At 32.5% G+C, this 21484-nt stretch overlaps 2 protein-coding genes and 1 long non-coding RNA gene across 3 annotated transcripts; 2 read left to right on the forward strand and 1 right to left on the reverse strand.

The window, feature by feature from the left end:
• Positions 1 to 10355: 10355 nt before the first annotated feature.
• Hmg-2 (High mobility group protein 2) lies at positions 10356 to 20718 on the forward strand. Its single transcript, XM_075299061.1, has 4 exons — positions 10356 to 10690; positions 10753 to 11095; positions 11157 to 11316; positions 19398 to 20718. The coding sequence occupies exons 1-4, from the start codon at positions 10502 to 10504 to the stop codon at positions 20215 to 20217; spliced, it is 1512 nt and encodes a 503-aa protein (XP_075155176.1). The 5' UTR covers positions 10356 to 10501; the 3' UTR covers positions 20218 to 20718.
• Positions 14381 to 15392, reverse strand: LOC142228594 (uncharacterized). The gene is made up of 2 exons (XR_012720217.1): positions 14978 to 15392; positions 14381 to 14912 (listed from the first exon to the last, which is right to left on the reverse strand). It is a non-coding gene; the product is annotated as an uncharacterized LOC142228594 (long non-coding RNA).
• On the forward strand, positions 15565 to 16772 carry LOC142228593 (uncharacterized). The gene is made up of 3 exons (XM_075299063.1): positions 15565 to 15720; positions 15799 to 16059; positions 16122 to 16772. The coding sequence occupies exons 2-3, from the start codon at positions 15891 to 15893 to the stop codon at positions 16763 to 16765; spliced, it is 813 nt and encodes a 270-aa protein (XP_075155178.1). The 5' UTR covers positions 15565 to 15720; positions 15799 to 15890; the 3' UTR covers positions 16766 to 16772.
• Positions 20719 to 21484: the final 766 nt, after the last annotated feature.

Here is a 21484-nt window from a genome sequence, read left to right on the forward strand (position 1 = left end):
TTTCAAATCATTCATACATACTGCAGACGGACGAGGAAAAAGCATAATAGGCAAAATAAGAGCCAAAATAAAATGCAATAATCAAATGCATACAATGACATTTTATTTGGTTCCATCTTTGTCTCAACAGTTGATACTAGGATGTGATTTTTGGGAAAAATTTGGTATTTCAATATCATTTCAAAAACCAACGATCAATGAACTTTCAGTTCATGAAAATGAAGAACCCAAAATTCATGATCTTAGTTATGAACAAGCGATTAAACTCGAAAATGCCAAGTTGGAATTTCGATGTTTCAGCAAATATGGTCTAGGTAAAACCAATTTGGAAACTCACATTATAGACACAGGTGATTCTGAACCAAGGAAAATGCGTTATTTTCCAATCTCACCTGCTGTCCAGAAATTGACCTATGCTGAAATTGACAGGATGATAGCTCTTGATGTTATTGAACCAGCTACCAGCGCAGCTTGGAATAACAGGGTTACCCTTGTCATAAAACCCAATAAGAATCGACTTTGTTTAGACGCAAGGGAACTAAACAAAGTGACTAAAAAGGACGCTTATCCCCTGCCGAATATCGATGGTTTGCTAAGTAGACTCGGTGACACTTACTTCATCTCTGCCATCGATTTAAAGGATGCCTTTTGGCAGATTCCTTTAGAGGAATCTAGCCGGCCGAAGACAGCATTCACAGTCCAAGGGAGACCTCATTATCAATTTAAGGTAATGCCCTTTGGACTGTGCAATGCTGCCCAACGCATGTGCAGATTGATGGATAAGGTCATCCCATCAATTCTAAAGGATCGAGTTTTTGTATATCTCGATGACCTGCTTGTAGTTTCTCCGAATTTTGAATCACATATTGAAATGTTGACTATTGTGGGTAGACGTTTGACTTCAGCTGGCCTGACAATAAATCTACAGAAGTCCAAGTTCTGTTACAAAGAACTCAGATATCTGGGTTATATTGTAGGAGATGGCAAGCTGAAGACAGACCCAAGTAAAGTGGAAGCAATTTCCAAAATTAATCCTCCGCGGACACCAAGGGATGTTCGGAAATTTTTAGGAACAGTGGGTTGGTACCGGCGGTTTATCCCGGATTTTTCAACCTTATCTGCTCCAATTACCGATACTTTAAAAAAGTCAACAAAATTTGTTTTTACTCCTGATGCAATTGCATCATTTGAAAAATTGAAGCAAAGATTGGTCTCAAGTCCAGTACTTATCAGCCCTGACTTTGAAAGACCATTTTTCGTCCAATGTGACGCCTCTGATGTTGGTGTTGGCGCGGTGCTATTTCAAAGGGACAATGATGGAGAAGAGCACCCAATAGAATACTTTTCGAAAAAGCTAAACCCTGCACAGAAGAATTATTCCACGACGGAAAAGGAATGCCTTGCAGTGGTTTTAGCGATAGAAAAGTTCCGCCAATATATTGAATTGATGGACTTCACAGTCATCACAGACCATTCTAGTCTGCGATGGCTGATGAAGCAGCAAGACCTTAATGGAAGACTTGCACGTTGGAGTCTTAAGCTGCAAGGATATCAATTCAATATAGAACATCGCAAAGGGTCGAAAAATGTGGTACCTGATATGCTCTCACGTCTGGATATGGAAGAGCTGAGCCTTGGAACCAATATGGTTATTGATTTCAACTCGCCAGAATTCCATAGCCCAGATTATGAAGCATTGAAGGACACAATAACGCAGAACCGCGAAAGATTGCCCGATTTGAAGGTGGAAGATGATATTGTGTTGAAAAGGACGAGGTTCAATAGAAGTACTCTTGATGACGAAGAAGAATGTTGGAGGATATGGCTACCAACAGGCCTCATTGATGGCGTCATCAGGAATTCGCACGAACATAACACATGTCATGGAGGAATTGGAAAGACAATTCACAACATTAGGGAATATTTTTATTGGCCTTCATTGACCACTGATGTGCGTGAATTTATTCTGAATTGTCAAAGCTGCAAGGAAAATAAACACAGCAAACAGATTCTGAGACCTACTATGGGACAAGAAGTCAAGACTGAACGCCCTTTTCAAAAAGTGTATGTTGACTTCTTGGGTCCATATCCGAGGACTCGAAGTGGTAACACACACATTTTCATTGTTTTGGACCATCGTACAAAATTTGTTCTTTTGAAGGCTATGCCTAAGGCTACTACGCATGCTGTGAGTAAATTTCTTTCAGCTGAGGTATTTCATAAGTTCGGGGTTCCTGAAACATTGCATTCCGATAATGGAAAACAATTCACCAGTGAAGCTTTCAAGGAACTCATGAACTTGTATGGGATTCATCACATGAGAACTGCGATACATTCACCGCAGTCAAATGCGAGCGAAAGGGTGAACCAGTCGATCTTGAGTAGCATAAGAACGTTTTTGAATGATAATCAGAACAGATGGGATGAAAATTTATCCCAAATAGAGTGCTCACTACGCTCTACAGTCCATGCATCAACTGGTGAAACGCCCTACTTTGCCCTATTTGGGTATAACATGATTACCCACGCCCAAGCTTATAAAATTTTGAGAAAGTTAGGAGCATTGTCTGATGGCGACATTTCTATTCTACCCAAATCTTCGAAAATGCAAATTATTCATAAGAAGATTTCCGATAAGATGCATGAGGCGTACAATAGAAATGTGGAGAGCTACAATAAGAGGGCAAAGGAAATAAATTTTAAAGCTGGTCAAGAAGTTTTTAGAAAGAACTTCGTACAGAGCAACTTTGCAAAAGGCATTAACTCTAAGTTATGCAAACAATGGCTGAAATGCCGAATACGGAAACCCATCGGAAGGCGCCTGTATGAGGTCGAAAACATGAAGGGTCAATTAATTGGGACGATTCATGCTCAACATTTGAAATTTTAATGTGACAGTAATCATCGACAAGTTGTTGGATTATAGAAAAATCTTTGTGTTTGCACGATCACGGAAATCCTGAGCAAAAAGAAAAGAAAAAAAAAAATATCACCAAAATATTTCCGATCAAAAGAAATTGAGCTGTTTTTTTTTTTTTTTTTTATTAATTGATACGATTATTTTTTTTAGACAAATACGAAAGCCTAAGGGCCGTTTTCTCAATGTCTTGTTATTATTGATCGCGTCGATAGAACAGCTTATCCCATACGAAAATTTTACTATCCGGGGTCTATCATCCGGATGGAGGATGAGAAATTGGCCATAAGTCTGTTAAGAAAAGTGATGAACGTTTTTTAGTCCAAATAAGAATTCTAAGGCATGTCAGAAAGTGCTTGAAAATAGTTACCTTTTTTTTTAAGTGAAGAATTAATTAAGTTTTACAATCACCATAAATTACATATTTAATTTGAAATTAAATGAAATGGGCTATTAAAAGCACTTGTTTTTTTTATCAAAAATTTCTTCTATACCCAATTGAAATAGTGACTGGTGCTGTCAGCTTCGTGGTTGAGGACTTGAAGTTTTATTGGATCAAATTGATTTCGTGATGTTATTGGTGGAGAATTGTTTTGGTTGTTTATCAAGTATCATTGGATATAAGAATCATGATTTTAGGTGGCACGAGTTCATTATTTTAATCACACCATCGGTGTGCGATACATTTCAACGGTCACGTGACGGCTAGAGCTTGGTGTTGCGGGAACAGTACTTGTACATTTTAGTATAGTATATATATATTTTTTTTGTTAGACGCGCTTATTTTGGGGAGGTGATTTCAATTCGATTTTTGTTAATCTATGCAGGTCCATTTTGGACTATATACTAGAGGTCTGCATCGATTGACTTTTCACTACATGTAAGCAATTCGCTGTCGAATATGGTACATACTCTGTCTTTCAATCAAAGTGCAAATGGTGAAGTGAAGAGGTCTTTTGCTTGACAAACACCCACAAGCACTTATCCGAAGCGATATGTGTTCCGAAAAATAGGAACAATAAAAAATGTAAGTACTTGAGAAAGACTACTTACATGTTTATTGTTCACATGGTACCACCAGTATTTCACAGTTATGTACAAAGCAACACTTTCCATTGTAATTAACCATAGACATGTATGTATGAGACATATTTCATATATGTGTGTATGTCACACGCTTCCTTTAACGTTAGCCTTTCTGTTTTACAAACCGAAAGCATATAGAATGGAGAATAAATGTTGTTTATATTTCTTAAACTTCATGTTATACATATAGTACTCTATGTAGTTTCGTTCGTTGTGCAGACCTCGACTATATACAGTCTATAGCCTTAGACATACTTGAACAGGAATTTCGAAACGCTTTTTAAATAATGGGTCGCAGTTTAACTAATTCGGTCCACAGCATTAGACTACGTATACGTCATGGCCACGCATTGCCTGGATTTCGCGACGAAATGTCCCTGAATGTGTTTGTTACGGTGTTGGCTCATACCGTAAATTTATGCACTCGCGGGGGGCAGATGTATATCAAGCATTTACATTCGACAAGGTGATTTTGAACAATGCATTACCGTTCATAGCGATGTCGGTACGAGATGGCTATCATGGAGTTTAATTGGCCGTCATCAGACACATGAACGGACGCAAGATCGGTAATTGCCTGTAATCATGATTGTTTACTCACCGAGGGTTCCACAATCGTATGTGTAAATGATGATGTGAATTGGATTCTGTAGCCATCTATAGGGCATTAGCCGTTGGGCACAAGGGATGTTCAGGAATATTTCGCATATCTGGAGCTTTCAGTTTGTCTGACTTTGAGCATATGCAGCGTTTGAAAGCACCACATGCTGTTAACCTGTACGACATATAAAGGAGAACAATATTAGAATATGTTAAGGGACACGTGATATATTAATATTTGTTTGAATACAATATTAACATCTCCGTTGCATAATTTCCTAGCCAGCTCGGCTATTGTTTTATTGCTTTGTGATGTTGACGATGGGATGTGGGTGATCTGTATGGGCCTGTGTTTCATTGAGCCCATCGGTCGGCATACACCGTGGTTGAAAAGGTGGTCCAAATGGGGATCGGCATAGGACATATTTGTTACGGCTTTATGCGAATCGTAAATTGGTTAGTGTTCCTGTAGGCTTCACAATCATATCTGTTTATGCGGCATGTGCGGGATATTAGCCGTGGGCGATGTGCGGCCCAATATATAATTGGCTTATGGGTATACGATTTGACAATGCAGATATGGAATATGTTGCGATGCGAAGGAGACCCATTTCTATTCCCCATAGCGTTCTAAGGTTGCAACCAAAATTGCGTTGCAAACATCATTTTTTTTTAACTGCAAGCTTCTTCCAAGCTTACAGGAGTGAAAAAGTGTAGATGGATCCACACGTGGAAATGAACGCGTCGGTGGCACACGCCTTGACCTTTATGAAGTCTTCATGTCCATGGGGCAATAATTTGGTATAAGCAGAGGCGAATGTAGATAATTTGTTGTTTCTTAGCTTGGCTGTTGTTGAATTATAACAGGGTGTATATGATTTATTCGTTTTGAGATTTCGAATACAGGTCTTTTCGATAAATCTGAGATGCCATGGTATGTACGACAGGGTAGAGATATGAATAGGGTTGCCAACCCTTGGATACGTAATAATGCTAAATCGCTAATATCGCTCACTTTTGGGTTGCATTTTTGTGTATCAGTGACGTCGCAATGTACAGATAGCCGGAAGTGGCGAAATCAACAGTTGGCAGATTTAGTGTCCGACTTCGTATTTCCCAAATTTTTGTTTCTACACGGGTTTCGAAAAAGAAATTTGGCTTTGTGACGGCCACTGTGTCCATATCTGTATGGAACGAATTTCAAGCTTTACTTTCTTCTTCTTCGTGACTCCGAAAGTTAGGACATTGTGACTACCTGGATGATTCAATCATGTATTTTTGCATTTTTCTCTCCTAGATGACTAGCGTCATCTAGTGACAATTTCCAACATTTTATGAATTCCAATTGGAAAGGATCAAATGGACCCCAATTATTTGACAAGTTGGCAGAACTGGCCATGACCTTGCTAAAGGACACGTACCGATCGATGACATTGCAATGACAATGCAAAAACCTTTGGGGTCATTGTCAATTGTGAGTTGCAAGTAATCGGGTCTTTTTCTACTACGAAACAGAGTTGTTTTTTTTTGTGTAATTTTTTTGTTTCTACATTTGCGGTAATTTAGTGCTACGGTATGTGTGTCCCTAATGGTAGGAAGTGAATTCAAATTAATTTGGTTTGTTTAAATCTAGAGCAAAATTGCAAGGAAATACATTTTGGTTCACTGTTTGTGTGGAGCAGGAATTTTTTTTATGCTTTTGTTTCTGAGAACCTCGGGTAAGCATCTTCTAGTTGGTGTATTCTCCTGTGAGGACATATAAGTAATCCTTTTTATTATTCTTTGCTATTTTAATTGTGCGAAAACTTAGGATATTGTGGGAACACGGTTCAGGTACTAGAATTGTCTGCCAGATCCATCTATACGTGATTGTGGAATTGAGACCCGAGTTGCCCACACAGAAATAGAGCCACCACAACTATCCCGAGGTTGGCAAGACTGCCACCTACATATGGTAGCCTGGGGAGAGGAAAGTATTCCCAAACAGATGAGTGAGTACAAGTACCCAGTAGGAACAAAAATTAAGAGAAATCTTCGTGGTGGACGCAATCCATCCCTGGTTTCGGTGCACAATCAAATAATTAGGCCAGGAACCAAATTATAACGTAAAGAAGTCTGAAATTATTTGTTACATAATCCATTAGATTCATGGTAACCTAAAAAAACATGGTTGATGTAAATTCTCAAGTTCGAAGAGAAGTTTAAGAAGAGAAATTCAACTATTTCATACTTACCAAAGAAAAACGAATTTGGTTCAGCTTACGTAAAAAGTTTTTATTGAATTTAATATTCTATTAAATTTGAAACAAAATAAGAGCCGTTCTATTTGATCAAGAATCATTCATTATTTCTTGAAATTAGAATTAATTATTTGCTGAAAAAAATTAAAAATTCTGAAAATTCAAAGGCATTCAAAAATCAAATGAAATATTTAAAAAATATATTAAACCAGCTTTGAATATTACTTAAAACATTAATAGTATTTCAAAAATTACAAAATCGAAAAGAAAAAAAAACTAAAAATAATTGAAAAATCATAAAAGAAGAAGAAAAACTGAAATTATAAATTATGAATTATTCCCAAATGTATCTGTTTTGTGAGAGGAAAAATAACCATAATTAAAAAAATTAATAATTAGCAAAGCACAACCGAATTAACGAAGACTTGGAAATTTAATTAAAAAAAAAAAAAACTTAAAAAGAGTAAAAGTAAACTAGAGCAAAAAACATAAATTTTGGTTAGATTATTTCTCCTCAAATACTTACCATCTAATTGTGTTTTTTTTATATTTTTTACAAACCTTATATACTTACCTTAGACTTACTTTATATACATACTTACCTTATTTATTTACAACCTTATATACTTACCTATATATTACCTTTTTTATACCTACCTTTTCTTTCATTTGAATATATGTATGATATGTGAATTTATTTAAATTTGAAACACAATGTGTTGATTTCTTTCTGAAAGGTTCGGGAATGTAGCTAATGTGAGAGAAGTTCTGCGAGTTACTGTAAGGGGGATTCTGATAAAAGTGGGGCAAGAAAGAATCTCACAGGATGGTCATATGGGACCATGAAGAGGGAGGGCAGCCCAGCAAACCAATTGCATCTGGTTTGCAAAGTCAGTTCGTGGATATAATCAAATTCCAAAATACTTGTATTTTTCTTTTCTAGAATGTCCGTCCGTCCGTTTTATTTTAAATTGCAAATTCAATTTGTGTAACCGTCCATTGTTCAACGTTTTATAAAAACAATGTTTCCACCAGGCACTTAAATTTTTAAAATGAATGGATAGAGCGGACGAACCCCCCATTTCCGGCGAGCTACAGCCGCAGCCAAACGCCAAGAGTGCCACCGCTTATTCACAAAACCTGTCCATTACATACTTTCATGTACATTTTGTACTTTTTGATATGCTTCCCCCATCACAGTTCGCGGTGGTTGTGGTGACATTTACGAGTCTGTGGTAGCGATGAGGATGAAATGGAACTTTGAAATGCTGGCAGGGTAAGTGTATTTCTACACTTTCAATTTAGAGTTTTGATGGGAAAATCCCACTTTTATATTTTAAACGATATTATATGATTCATCCCTGCCAACATTTTTTGAATTTGGGGGCGCTTCTGAGAATCCCCAGTACGTTGAAAACAATCATATACGATATCAAAAACTCGTCGGAAAAGCGCCGTCACTATTGAGAAGTTGTACCACGCCAAGTTACTACAAAAAGGTTTCGCATGAGTGCAATTATTAGGTGCCTTTATAGATCAATTTAGAACGACGCCAATAAGAGACCCTCCAAACAATCAGAAAAAGCACATTTTAAGATAGTGGTAAAAGAATCATTGTGGTCGAGTAAAACACGTTTGTTTAGATATTTAATAATTTGATTAATTATTTACAAATTCTTAAAAATATAACATTTATACCACTATCACATCACATTTAACATAATTTTTTGCATTAAAGATGAGGTAGAGTTACAAGTAGCGAGTTACATGTTGCAGCGTCTATCAGCCAGTGTTTTTATTCGATGGAGGCAGCGTGTCTGTAAAATATTTGAAAAACAATCACTTTATTCCATTTGGAAAATCAAAAATTGTTCACCAATATACCTTTCACAATTTTAAGCGTCAAATCTATGTTTTCAGAACTTTATTTTCGTTTTTATTTAAATAAAATATAACAAGCTGGTTGGGCTTGGCGTTTCACAAGAAATAAAATGGCTTTTGTAAAAGTAGTGATGGCAAAATACATGTATGAAGTACATTTTGTACTTTATGATATGCTGCCCCCCATCACAGTAGGATGGTTGTAGTGACATTTACGAGTCTGTGGTAGCGATGAAGATGAAATGGAACTTTGAAATGCTGGCAGGGATAATCATAGAAATGCTTAAACCATGTAACAAGCAAGTTATGTGCTTTACAGACTATCAGTTATTCGGGACTAGGGCTGTCACTCGGGATAAATCCCGTCCCGAAATCCCGGGATTTTCGGGACGGGATTTATCCCGAATCCCGGGATTTTTTACTTTGAATCCCGGGATTTTTCGGGTTCCCGAAAAAATAATACCAATGTGATAAAAATGTGGTTTTTTAAGATTGTTTATTAATAAATTGGAGTCTTCACTCAGTGTAAACGGCCCTTAGATTTCATAACCGACAAATTGAGTTAATAAACATCTTGAGTAAGAATTTATTATACATGAGGTATACTAAAGAGCACAATTTCATCAAAAATCGAAATAAACGAGAAGGACCTTCGAATAATGAGTTCATGTGAAATGGAATTCGTGCCACATAAAATAAAAAGCAATGATAAAAGGTCCGTCGAAAATATGACAAGATCGCGATTATCTGACAAAAATTTGGATGCTGCGATATTTTTACTTAAATCGAATTACAAAAGGATTATCACAAGTATACGAAAATACGCCTAATCTAACCTAATCCTTAAAATGTTTGCTGAGTAAGATTGCGATAAGAAATGGCTTTTTTCATTTATTTTTTTTTTTCGCTAAGTATGATAGCAATTTAAAATTGCTTTTAAATTTACTCTTATGTTCTTTTGTTGTTAATAAAATTGAATTAATTAAATAAATTGGTTTAATGTACAACAATTTTTTGGCGCTGTAAATTGTAATTAATTAAAATATTTAAAGAATCCCGGAAAAAATCTCGAAAAATCCCGGGATCCCGGGATTCAATATTTTGAAATCCCGAATCCCGGGATTTTTAAAAATCGATCCCGAACGACAGCCCTATTCGGGACGACAGTGCTCGTGTCGAACATATCCCATATATTGTGCACATTATAAGTTAAGTCCGAAGGCATAATCGATACTGCTGCATGTGAGGATGGGTTTGACTACACGCAGAGAAATGGTTAGGTGCAATTCGATCATCGATAGAGCTCGTTCGACATACAGAAACAGGCAGTAAATGTATTTCTGCACTTTCAATTTAGAGTTTTGATGGGAAAATCCCACCTTTATATATTAAACGCTATTATATGATTCATATTCATAGAAATGCTTAATCCATGTTACAAGCAAGTTAGTGGGAAGGGAACTAATTTGGAAGGCCAATTGAGTTTTTGTTGAAGATGGATTTGAATACCAAATTGAGTTGCATATGAAAAAATCTCATCATTGTGCTTATTGGGTTGTTTGTTTATTGGCAACTATTTTCGAATGTCTGAAGGGCCCTTTAAACCTTTATGTGATGGTGCTCTGTTTTATTGGGATTGGCAACTCTATGGATATTGCAAAATCAAAACAACGTGAAAGGACAAGTATAGGTGCAAAATATTACGGTAGCATAAAAACATAATTGGATCTTTTAGAATAGAACAAAAAATATATTTATACCGTGATATACGGAAATTATGGAAGGGGCACCGGCAGAAACTATAGAACAAATACAAGCAGAAATTGCTACACATGAACTTGCAAAAACCACCGACAACAAAAAACAGGATGTGTCCGATGAAATGAAAACAGCATCAGAAGAAAAGATAGATGTGGATGATGTAGACGATGAAGATTATGATGACGATGATAAGGACAATTCCCAGGTAAAGTAAAGATACATTTTTGTGATTTTTATTGCAAATCGTGCTTAATGTGTTACCAAAAGGGACAACTGGTAATGGATATCAATGAGGAGGAGGACGATGATATAGAAGACTTGGAAAAGGATGATATAGAAACAAGTGATCTCTCACAAAAAACTGTACAACAGCAACAGCAAGATGAGAAGGAACCATCAATCAATAAAAAGCGTATCGAAAGAAGTAAAAGTGAAATAGATACATTGTCAGATGGAGAAGATGAACAAAACACAAGGGGAAAACCAGGTAAAGTGCAGAAACGAAAAAGTGTTGGGGCTACGATGACTGGTACGAACAATGAAGAGGAACACTATCGACTCAAACGTCGTAAGATTAATGCCGAGGGTGCACCAAAAATGCCATTAACAGGTATTCTATTTATTTGGGTATAGATCTCGAAATTGTATTAAAATTTAATGTTCAACTTTAGGATATGTTCGATTTATGAATGACCGCAGGGAAGCTGTTCGCAAAGATCATCCTACCAAGAATTCTATTGAGGTAACAAAAGTAATAGCCGAAGAGTGGCAAGCATTGTCCAGCGATGTTAAGGGTGAATATCTGAAAGCAGCAGAAGTGGATAAACAAAGGTGAGTACGTGCCTAAGGCAGGCTTTAAGAAATGGAAATTAGCCAAGGTTGTAGGTTATTGATGCATGCCCAGTTTACTAGTCCACCTTATTTACAGAAACTGACAGTAACCCAAGTATTACCATTTCTGAGGGAAATCAAAGATATAAAACTTTATTTTGTATAAATTGTTCTTAAAGTAATAATTGAAAAGAGTATGTATATGTTTCTTATTTCTTGGTTCATATGATTTTTTACATTTCATATATTCTTCGAAGACTCTTTCATTTGCCCATGTTTGCAACCACATGCTTCAGAGCCATACAATTGTGCAAGCATTATAAGCGTCTGGTATTAATCTGAAAACTAATACCATTGATTATGTTTAAAATATATTTCTAGAGATGTATAGAATTAAGATTTACCAAAATGGCAGTACACTATTATTGGCCTCGTTTGGCTTATTGTATTGTCTCAATAAATTGAAATTGAAATTAAAGTAGAGATACATTTTTCGATTAAACGTAAGATTCATTTGAGCTAATGGTAACATTTACCGTCAGTAACGGTCGCCCCAATGATTTCGATATCATCGGCATAGTGGTAGTTTTATTCGTCCCATTATATATAACAGAACTCTCAAAAGGTCTCTCGATAGATAGACCTTTAGTACCTCATTTGATGATGCAAAAACACTAAGACCTTCTTAGTATTTTTGCATCCTAGTTTGAATTAACAGCGAGTGTTTCTGCAAAGTTTGCAATTCATTTTTTATTTTAACTTGCCAATTATTAACTATTTGGAGTAATTTAAGTTAATTTCCTCAAATTTCCCATATTTTTTTTTTTCTATTTATTACGAACTTTTTTGCACACATTAGTATTGAAACTCCATGTTTTTGGTTGCATTTAGGATAAGCGTTTTCTCAAAATTTTTTTCAATCGTTTTCAACACAAATATTTCAAAAATTTCGTCAACATTTTGGCCATTTAGAAGTAAAGGTGGGTATTATGTTCGAGTTTAGCCGCTAAAATCGCCAAAGTGAAAACTAAATCAGTAAGAAAAATGCATGAAATTATACGTATTTGTTGCAAATTTTATTATAACTTGATGGGGAAAAGACCAAAGCAAATTTTCACAAAGTTTGTATTCCTTAAAATGGATTATTAAAGAAAAGTAATCGTGAAAAAATGACGTTTTAGCGGCTAAACTCGAACTTAATAGCCACCTTAAGGGAAAAATGTCCCTTTTTCCCCACCAAAACTCGAAAATAAAAGTGCAAAAATATGTATGACGACGATTATATTTTTATCCAAACCCTGGATGGAAATGTTTTAGGGCATTTATTGCGTACAATTTGATCTTTTAACATTGGATGGTTCAAAAAAGTAACCGTGGAAAAAACTGCATTAAAGATGGCTATTAAGTTCGAGTTTAGCCGCTAAAATCGTAATTTTTCACGATTACTTTTTTTTAATAATCCATTTTAAGGAATACAATCTTTGTGATAATTTGCTTTGGGCTATTCCCCATCAAGTTATAATGATATCTGAAACAGAAATATAATTTTATGACTTTTTTTTACTGATTTAATTTTCACTTTAGTGAAAAAATTACGATTTTAGCGGCTAAACTCGAACTTAATACCCACCTTTAAGGTGAGTATTAAGTTCGAGTTTAGCCGCTAATTTTCACTAAAGTGAAAACTAAAGCAGTAAAAAAAAGTCATAAAATTATACATATTTGTTGCTGATTTCATTGTAACTTGATGGGGAATATCCCAAAGCAAATTTTCACAAAGTTTGTATTCCTTAAAATTGATTATTAAAGTAAAGTAATCGTGAAAAAAATGACGAATTTAGCGGCTAAACTCGAACTCAATACCCACCTTTATGCTTAGTGCTAAGTTCATTTCTGCGAAAAACGAATATCTTCATCTATCTCCGTAAATAGGGTTTCAAACCCAGGGATGCTAACTTATTTATGCGAAATAATATGCCTGCCTATTTTTTCGTGCGAAAAATACAGGGTTGTATAAATATGTGTCTGAAAATGCTCAAAACAAAGATTTCGCATTTATTCCGCGCTAACTTTTTTTATATGAAGTATAACAGTTTTTCGTGCGAAAACGTGATCTTAGTACTAGGCTTTAACCGCTAAAATCGCCAATTTTTCACGATTACTTTTCTCTAATAATCCATTATAAATAATATAAACTTTATGAAAGTTGCTTTGTGATATTCCCCATCAAGTTTTACTAAAATAGACATCAAACAAGTATAATTTTATATTTAATTTGATATTGTATTACATTTCGTTTTTTTTTTTGTTTTATACTGCTTCACTGATTTATTTCTAAGGCGGGTATTAAGTTCGCATTATCGCGCTAAAATGGCAATTTTTTCACGGTTACTTTTCCTTAATAATTCATTTAATACAAAATAGTCTTCTTCCACCGTTGCTTTGGACCATTCTCGAACAAGTTATAATAAAATTTGTCAAAAAAGTTATAATTTCATTCTGCTTTTGCAGATTTAATTTCGATTTTTCGCACGAGATAGATGAAGATATTCGTTTTTCGGAGAAACGAACTTAGTACTAAGCATAAGGCCGGTATTAAGATAGCATTATTGCGATAAACGGTTATTTTAATAATTAATTTTAAAGAATATAAACTTTTACAATTGGAATTTGGATTATCGTTATAACAAAATTTTGTCAATAAATGAGTTGTGAATTTAGTTGTGTTGAAAAGGATCCCAATAAACACAAATGTTTGAAAAATGCTAAATTTCAACAATTTTTCAAACATTTTTTCAAAGGATTAGGGTAATATTCAAGTTGAGAAATTGTTGAGAAAATCGCGTTCTCAACAAAAAACAGACATTACCCTCAACAGTGAAATTCAACACATTAGCAATAATATCTCAAGTGTTATCCTCAAATTGAAATGCATCGCTACTCAATAATTTGTCAAACAATTTTCGATGCGAGTCAAATTCAAAATTAACATAGTTGCAAATATTTTTCAACCTAAATTTGTGTGAATGATATCCCCACTTCAAATTGAAAGTCAAAGCCAAAATTTTATGAATTTTGTATAATTTATCCATTTTTATCAAAATAAAATATATAATAATACACTACACTACATAATACACTACAATACCAATTAATAAATAATAATCTTATTAAACATATCAACAAATAAGAACAAAAAAAAAAAACAAACAACAAAACATTAAATATCTTAAACATTATTAGTAAACACTTTTGCATTGATAATTCGATTTCCTTCCTTTTGGTTCCTTCCTTTTATTAACATGCGGGCAATTTGAAATTGGGAACGTACTGGACCGCGTGTTAGAATTAATTTCCAGCAGAAGGAATTCACAAAATATCCATTTTAAACTGATAATAGCATATGAATTAAACTGACGATGTGATGCACATTTTCATCCAGAAGTTGTTGATTTCAACAATTTGTTGTTTTTAACAATTTTAATTGGTTGCACTTGTAATGTTTCTGGAAACTTTTTCTTGTCGATAAGCCACACATTTTTATTGGTCAGCTTCTTATTGTTTGCAAGAATGTAGCATCCAAAGATTTTAGTTTTCTGCAAAGAGATTTAAATTTAGTCACTTCTTTAAAGTATTGATTTAATTTTTCATATTGACGTACCAATTATTATAATCTATTTGAAGCAGTTCCAGTTAATTGTCCACCATTTTTTCATTGGTCAGCTTTTTATTGTTTTCAAGAACGTAGAATCCATAATTTTAGTTTTCTGCAAAGAGATATACATTTAGTGACTTCCTTAAAGTTTTATTTCATTTTTTATTTTCACTTACCTATTTTTATAAACTATTTGGTTATTTGTCTAAAATTTTCCATTTTTTTATTTCTTGCAATTGACCACGAACTTCGTTGCACAAATAAGTATTGAAAACCACATGGTTTTTTCGTTGCATTTTAGGGTAGTGTTTTGTAAAAGTTTTCTCAAATTATCTTCAACACCTTTTCAAAGATTTCGTCAACATTGAAAAGTTGTTGCATTTGAAAAACGCTCATCCTGTGTTTATTGGGATGTTTATGCCCAAACCTTAAAAACGGATTTGAAAAATACCCATTCTGTATTTATTGGAACTGTTGGCAACAATGTTTAAGTGATGCCATATTGTCATATTTACACGACGCGCGTTGGCTCATATATACGTCTGGCATCATTTGGTGTAGTATGACGCACGTTGAGTAGTAGTTGAAAGTAATTAATTATTAGAGTTGCAATGTACGTTGTATTTTAGGAAGGGAGGAATTTGGGTGCAACAAACCAATCAAGGTATCCTTTTTTGACACATGTTTGACCAGTTTATCAAACCGGATATAAACGTCTGTTTCCCTTGTATCACAACAAACGCTAGCAAGTAAGCTAATGGCCAATAGTTAATTGAGCTTTGTATTTAATAGTTTTCTGTATGTATCTTCTTTTAACGCACGTTTAGTTTATTAGCGTTCTTTGGCTGAGTATGTGTGTGTGCAGTATTTATGTGGGGAATTTGGCATTAACTTGTTTTTGTGTCGACATACTTGCAAAATGGAATCTGAACAGATAATTAGTGAAGTGAAAAAAAGACCGGTGATCTGGGATACGACGGCAGAGTGTTACAAAAATAAAACAATGAAAATGAATGCCTGGTTGGATGTAGCCGCTAGCATAAAACCCAATTTCAAGACAATGTCTAAGGCCGAACAAAAATATGTGGGTAAGTAACAGCAGTGTCTTCCATGCAAATCTCATTTGATAATTATTTTCCATTTTTCCTAGTACATGATTTAACAATGAAGTGGAGATCGATAAGGGATAATTATGTACGCTACAAGAAAAGAATGAGTGAATCCACATCAAGATCTGGTGGATGTATGCGTTCTTATATTCATGCCAAACAATTGAGATTTCTCAATAAAAGCCTTAAAGAGTCTTCGTCACCAACATCTTCAGCTGCCTCTGCTGCAAACAGCAATGACTTCACTGATCCCATGGAGCTGGTGCAAACACATCTTGTTGCCCTAGATACCGTTCCAGGTTTCACGATATACGAAGAGGAAGATAACGATACAACAACATGTTCTTATAGCCTTCCACCTGTAACAATTTCTAAATTTGAAAATCCAGTAAAACCTTTGGAACAATCAACGGTTCCTGTGATTTCGGGGGTTTCAACGTTAAGTCTTTCCTTGGAAGAGAAACTATGCAAATTCATGGAAGATCATCAATCAAAAGAGAGCGATGAAGACATGTTATTTTTTAAGTCCCTATTACCTAGAATAAAAGTTTTAAATGGTGATGATAAACTTGAGTTTAGAATTAAGACATTGCAATTATTGCAAGATTTAAAAAAGAGACATGAAAATACAACTCTTGTAAATGGAACAACCCATGATGATGTAAAAATAAAACAGGAGCCATAATTAAAAATGTAGATGTTTTAAATAAGAATTTGGAATAAGGCTTGGTTTATATTATTATACCATATTATCGTATTTGTGATAGGATGGCTTATATAATAAAAGCATCCAAAACCTTGAACATGTCTACATGAATCCCGATTCCAGAAATCTTTGACCATATATAACTCAAAACAGAACATAATAATAGATTCACTGAATAACATGGAGAAACTACTGAAAAAGAGAGAACACTAGGATAGGGAGCAAAAATCTACCAAATTAAAAAATCCTCTTTGAAGTTTTTGATCCAATTTTTGTGGTTCCTTCTTCGAAGGAAATGTTTTATTTTTTACTTTCGAAGTTTATTTCATAATTTACAATATTATATATTATGTTCTGTCCTATTAGAGAAAACTTTTTGATGTAATATACAATAGACTTTGATAGTATAATCTAAAACAAAAATTAAATTTTTATGATATTGAAAATCAAAATATTTCCATACCAACATTTTGTCAAAATTTTATTCCTATAGAAAATTTTGTCAAAATTTTATTTCTATAGGAAATTTTGTCAAAATTTTATTTCTAACGTATAGGAAATTTTGTCAAAATTTTATTTCTATAGGAAATTTTGTCAAAAGTTTATATCTACAGAAAATTTTGTCAAAATTTTATTTCTATCGTAAACATTCTTTTCCTCTGTTGGTTAAGCTACAACAAAAATTATTTTTCTATAGAAAATTTTCTCAAAATTTTATTTCTATAGACAATTTTCTTAAAATTTTTTTCTATAGAAAATTTTGTCAAAATTTTATTTCTATAGAAAATTTTGTCAAAATTTTATTTCTATTGAAAATTTTGTCAAAATTTTATTTCTATAGAAAATTTTGTCAAAATTTTATTTCTGTAGACAATTTTGTCAAAATTTTATTTCTATAGAAAATTTTGTAAAAATTTTATTTCTACAGAAAATTTTGTCAAAATTTTATTTCTATAGAAAATTTTGTCAAAATTTTATTTCTATAGAAAATTTTGTCAACATTTTATTTCTATAGAAAATTTTGTCAAAATTTTATTTCTATAGAAAATTTTGTAAAAATTTTATTTCTATAGAAAATTTTGTAAAAATTTTATTTCTATAGAAAATGTTGTAAAAATTTTATTTCTATGGAAAATTTTGTCAAAATTTTATTTCTATAGAAAATTTTGTCAAAATTTTATTTTTATAGAAAATTTTGTTAAAATTTTATTTCTATGGAAAACTTTGTTAAAAATTTAATTTTATAGAAAATTTTGTCAAAATTTTTTTCTTATAGAAAATTTTATTTCTATAGAAAATTTTCTCAAAACTTAACTTAACTTTTAACTTATAGAAAATTTTGTTAAAAATTTTATTTCTATAGAAAATTTTGTTAAAAAAATTTATTTTCTATAGAAAATTTTGTTAAAAATTTATTTCTATAGAAAATTTTGTCAAAAATTTATTTCTATAGTAGATTTTGGCAAAGTTTTATTTCTATAGAAAATTTTGTAAAAATTGTATTTCTATAGACAATTTTGTCAAAATTTTATTTCTATAGTAAATTTTGGCAAAGTTTTATTTCTATAGAAAATTTTGTCAAAATTTTATTTCTATAGACAATTTTGTCAAAATTTTATTCTTATAGAAAATTTTGTCAAAATTTTATTTCTATAGAATATTTTGTCAAAATTTTATTTCTATAGAATATTTTGTTAAAAATTTTATTTCTATAGAAAATTTAATGAAACTGTTATTCCTATAGAAAATTTAGTTACAAAGTGAATTCTATAGAAAATTTTGTCAAAATTTTATTTCTATAGAAAATTTTGTAAAAATTTTATTTCCATAGAAAATTTTGTCAAAATTTTATTTCTATAGAAAATTTTGTCAACATTTTATTTCTACAGAAAATTTTTTCGAAATTTTATTTCTATAGAAAATTTTGTAAAAATTTTATTTCTATAGAAAATTTTGTCAAAATTTTATTTCTATAGAAAATTTTGTCAAAATTTTATTTCTATAGAAAATTTTGTCAAAATTTTATTTCTATAGAAAATTTTGTCAAAATTTTATTTCTATAGAAAATTTTGTCAAAATTTTATTTCTATAGAAAATTTTGTCAATATTTATTTTATTTCTAAACAAAAATTTTGTCAAAATTTTATTTCTATAGAAAATTTTCTCAAAATTTTATTTCAACATTTTATTTTTATAGAAAATTTTCTCAAATTTTTATTTCTAAAGAAAATTTTCTTAAAATTTTATTTCTAAAAAAAATTTGTTAAAAATTTTATTTCTATAGAAATTTTGTCAAAATTTTATTTCTCAATTTTTCATTTCAATCACGCAAATCAATTAAAAATTTTATTGATACAATTAAGCAGTTAAAAATTTTTTAAGATTTAATTAAAATTCCCAAAATTTTTGGAAAAATTTTGGGGATGTTTTTTCTGTGTGCACATATTTAGAAAAAGTCGATTTTTCCAAATTGTGATAATGTTTCCTGGGAAAATTTTTTCGTTCCCTAATTGGAAATATGACAAATAAAACTCCTATCATTTGCTTTTCCTGCTATACAAAGATTCACTAAATAAAATTAAAAAACTTGATCTTTTCAATATTCTTCCAGATATGTTAAAGAACTGAATACATTCCTGAAATCTCGTCCTGACATTTTAGCCAGTGAATTGGCAAAAAATAAATCTCGTAAGACCGAAAACAATAACACAAATGCCACAAACACTGCCAAATTGAATTCCAAGGATAAAATAGTGACTGATAATACAAAAACTGCCAAGGATTCTGTAAAAGATAAAGAGAAGGCACCAGCAAAGGAATTCCCACCACCGCCAGCTTCCTCTAATTCCAGTCAGAATCAAGAAAAATTATATTCTCTGGATAAGAATAACAAACGTAAACGGACGCCAACGCCACCCTACTCTAATGCTACCACATCTTCAACATCTAGTGGAAATGTTACCGGTGGACCATCAACTTCAACGGCAGCACAATCTTCATATTCCTATGTTGCACCCACTCCAGGTGAAATTCCCATTTTCACAACAGAATTTCTGGAACATAATAAAATGTACGATATGGAATTGCGTTCACTGCGTAAATCCAAATCCGATTTGGAACAACAGAATTTTGTGTTGGAAAAACACGTGGAGAACATGAAATGTGGAGTGGAGAAAATGCATTCGGAAAATAATGATTTGGAAGAGAAAAATAGACTTTTAGAAGTTTACTTAGATAAATTGAAGAAAAAATTGGCACATGCTTTGGCCGCACTGCCCTTGCCCTCGGCTCCGAATGGTGCCACAGTTGAAAATATCGATAAATATATGCAAGATTTATACAAGATGTCCACATCGAATTCTCATGGGCCGGCAACATTGAACAAAGCCAAGGATATCATACGTAAATTAGATTTACAAATACAATTATAATTTATCTGTCATATTTGTTTATAAACCTCGCATATATGGAGATACACAAGCTCTATATAAGTGAACTTAAATTCCAATATTATGTTTGGTGAAAAATTACTTTTGCAAAAGTATTTTCCATAGTTTTACAACACTATCTACTTATGTATTATTTCGTTTTTAGTTTTAATATCCCATAAGGGATTTCATTCATATCCTGGCTGGGTGAGATACAGAAAGAAAGTATTCGAATTTTCAAAGTCGAAAGCAAAAATTGTGTTGATGATTTTTCTTAATGCCGGTTATGAAATAAAATTTTTAAACATATAGAAAAAAAATCGAGCCACAAATATTATTGTCTATTGTGCGAGATTTCTATGCTAGGAGCTACATTTTCGTTCAGTTATTTATTGCAGATAGGTTCCATATATTATGGTCTTATAATGATTTTGTATTCGTCTCTTTGTTGGAGTTTCTATTTTATATTTTAAATAAACGATTTATCTATAAAAATATACAAAACATATTGTATTAATCTTGGTATGGTGGTATGTATATATAGGTTGCCTGATATTTATTGCAATCATCTTTAGATTGCTATCATTTCTAAACCGCTCTGCTGACAGCTAACAGATTTATTCAAGAGATAGTTCATTTTATTGCTTACAAGCTTATGAAAGCATTTTGATCTATAGCATTCAGAAATAAAGTTTTGTGGGACACATGTTTGTTGTGGCACTAAATGTGATACCTTTTACTAGTTTGTGCCACTTTTTTTGTCATACTGTGCAACTTTTTTAATTACATTTATTTATACTGTAATATATTTTAATATATTTTAAACATTTTGATCTCAAATAACGTTTATATATATTTCCTAACAAATTACCGAGTTCAGGAGCAATTATACCTTTTTTTTACCATAATATCAGTGTTTTATTTTGCCTAAAAGTATGGAAAATTTCTATAGTGGATAAACTGGATTATTCCTCTGAATAGTAAATTTTAAATATTTTCAAATTAATGTTGAATTTTCTTCGTTTAGACTGGAAAGAGCCAACGAAAATCTCTGTATTTCAATCACGGTTGACCAGGGCTGTGGAGTCGTAGTCGGAGTCTGAAGATTTTGCTGGAGTCGGAGTCGTAAAAATGTTGCTCGACTCCGACTCCGGCTAAACCAAATTTTTTTAAAATACTTCACATTTTTGTAACTAAGCAAGTTTTTACGCAAATTATTTTCCATTGCGTTATTCATTCGATCAATGTACAGCATGATTGTAAATGAAAA

This window comes from Haematobia irritans, chromosome 3, assembly GCF_050003625.1.
Source record: "Haematobia irritans isolate KBUSLIRL chromosome 3, ASM5000362v1, whole genome shotgun sequence".
Classification (NCBI taxonomy): domain Eukaryota; kingdom Metazoa; phylum Arthropoda; class Insecta; order Diptera; family Muscidae; genus Haematobia; species Haematobia irritans.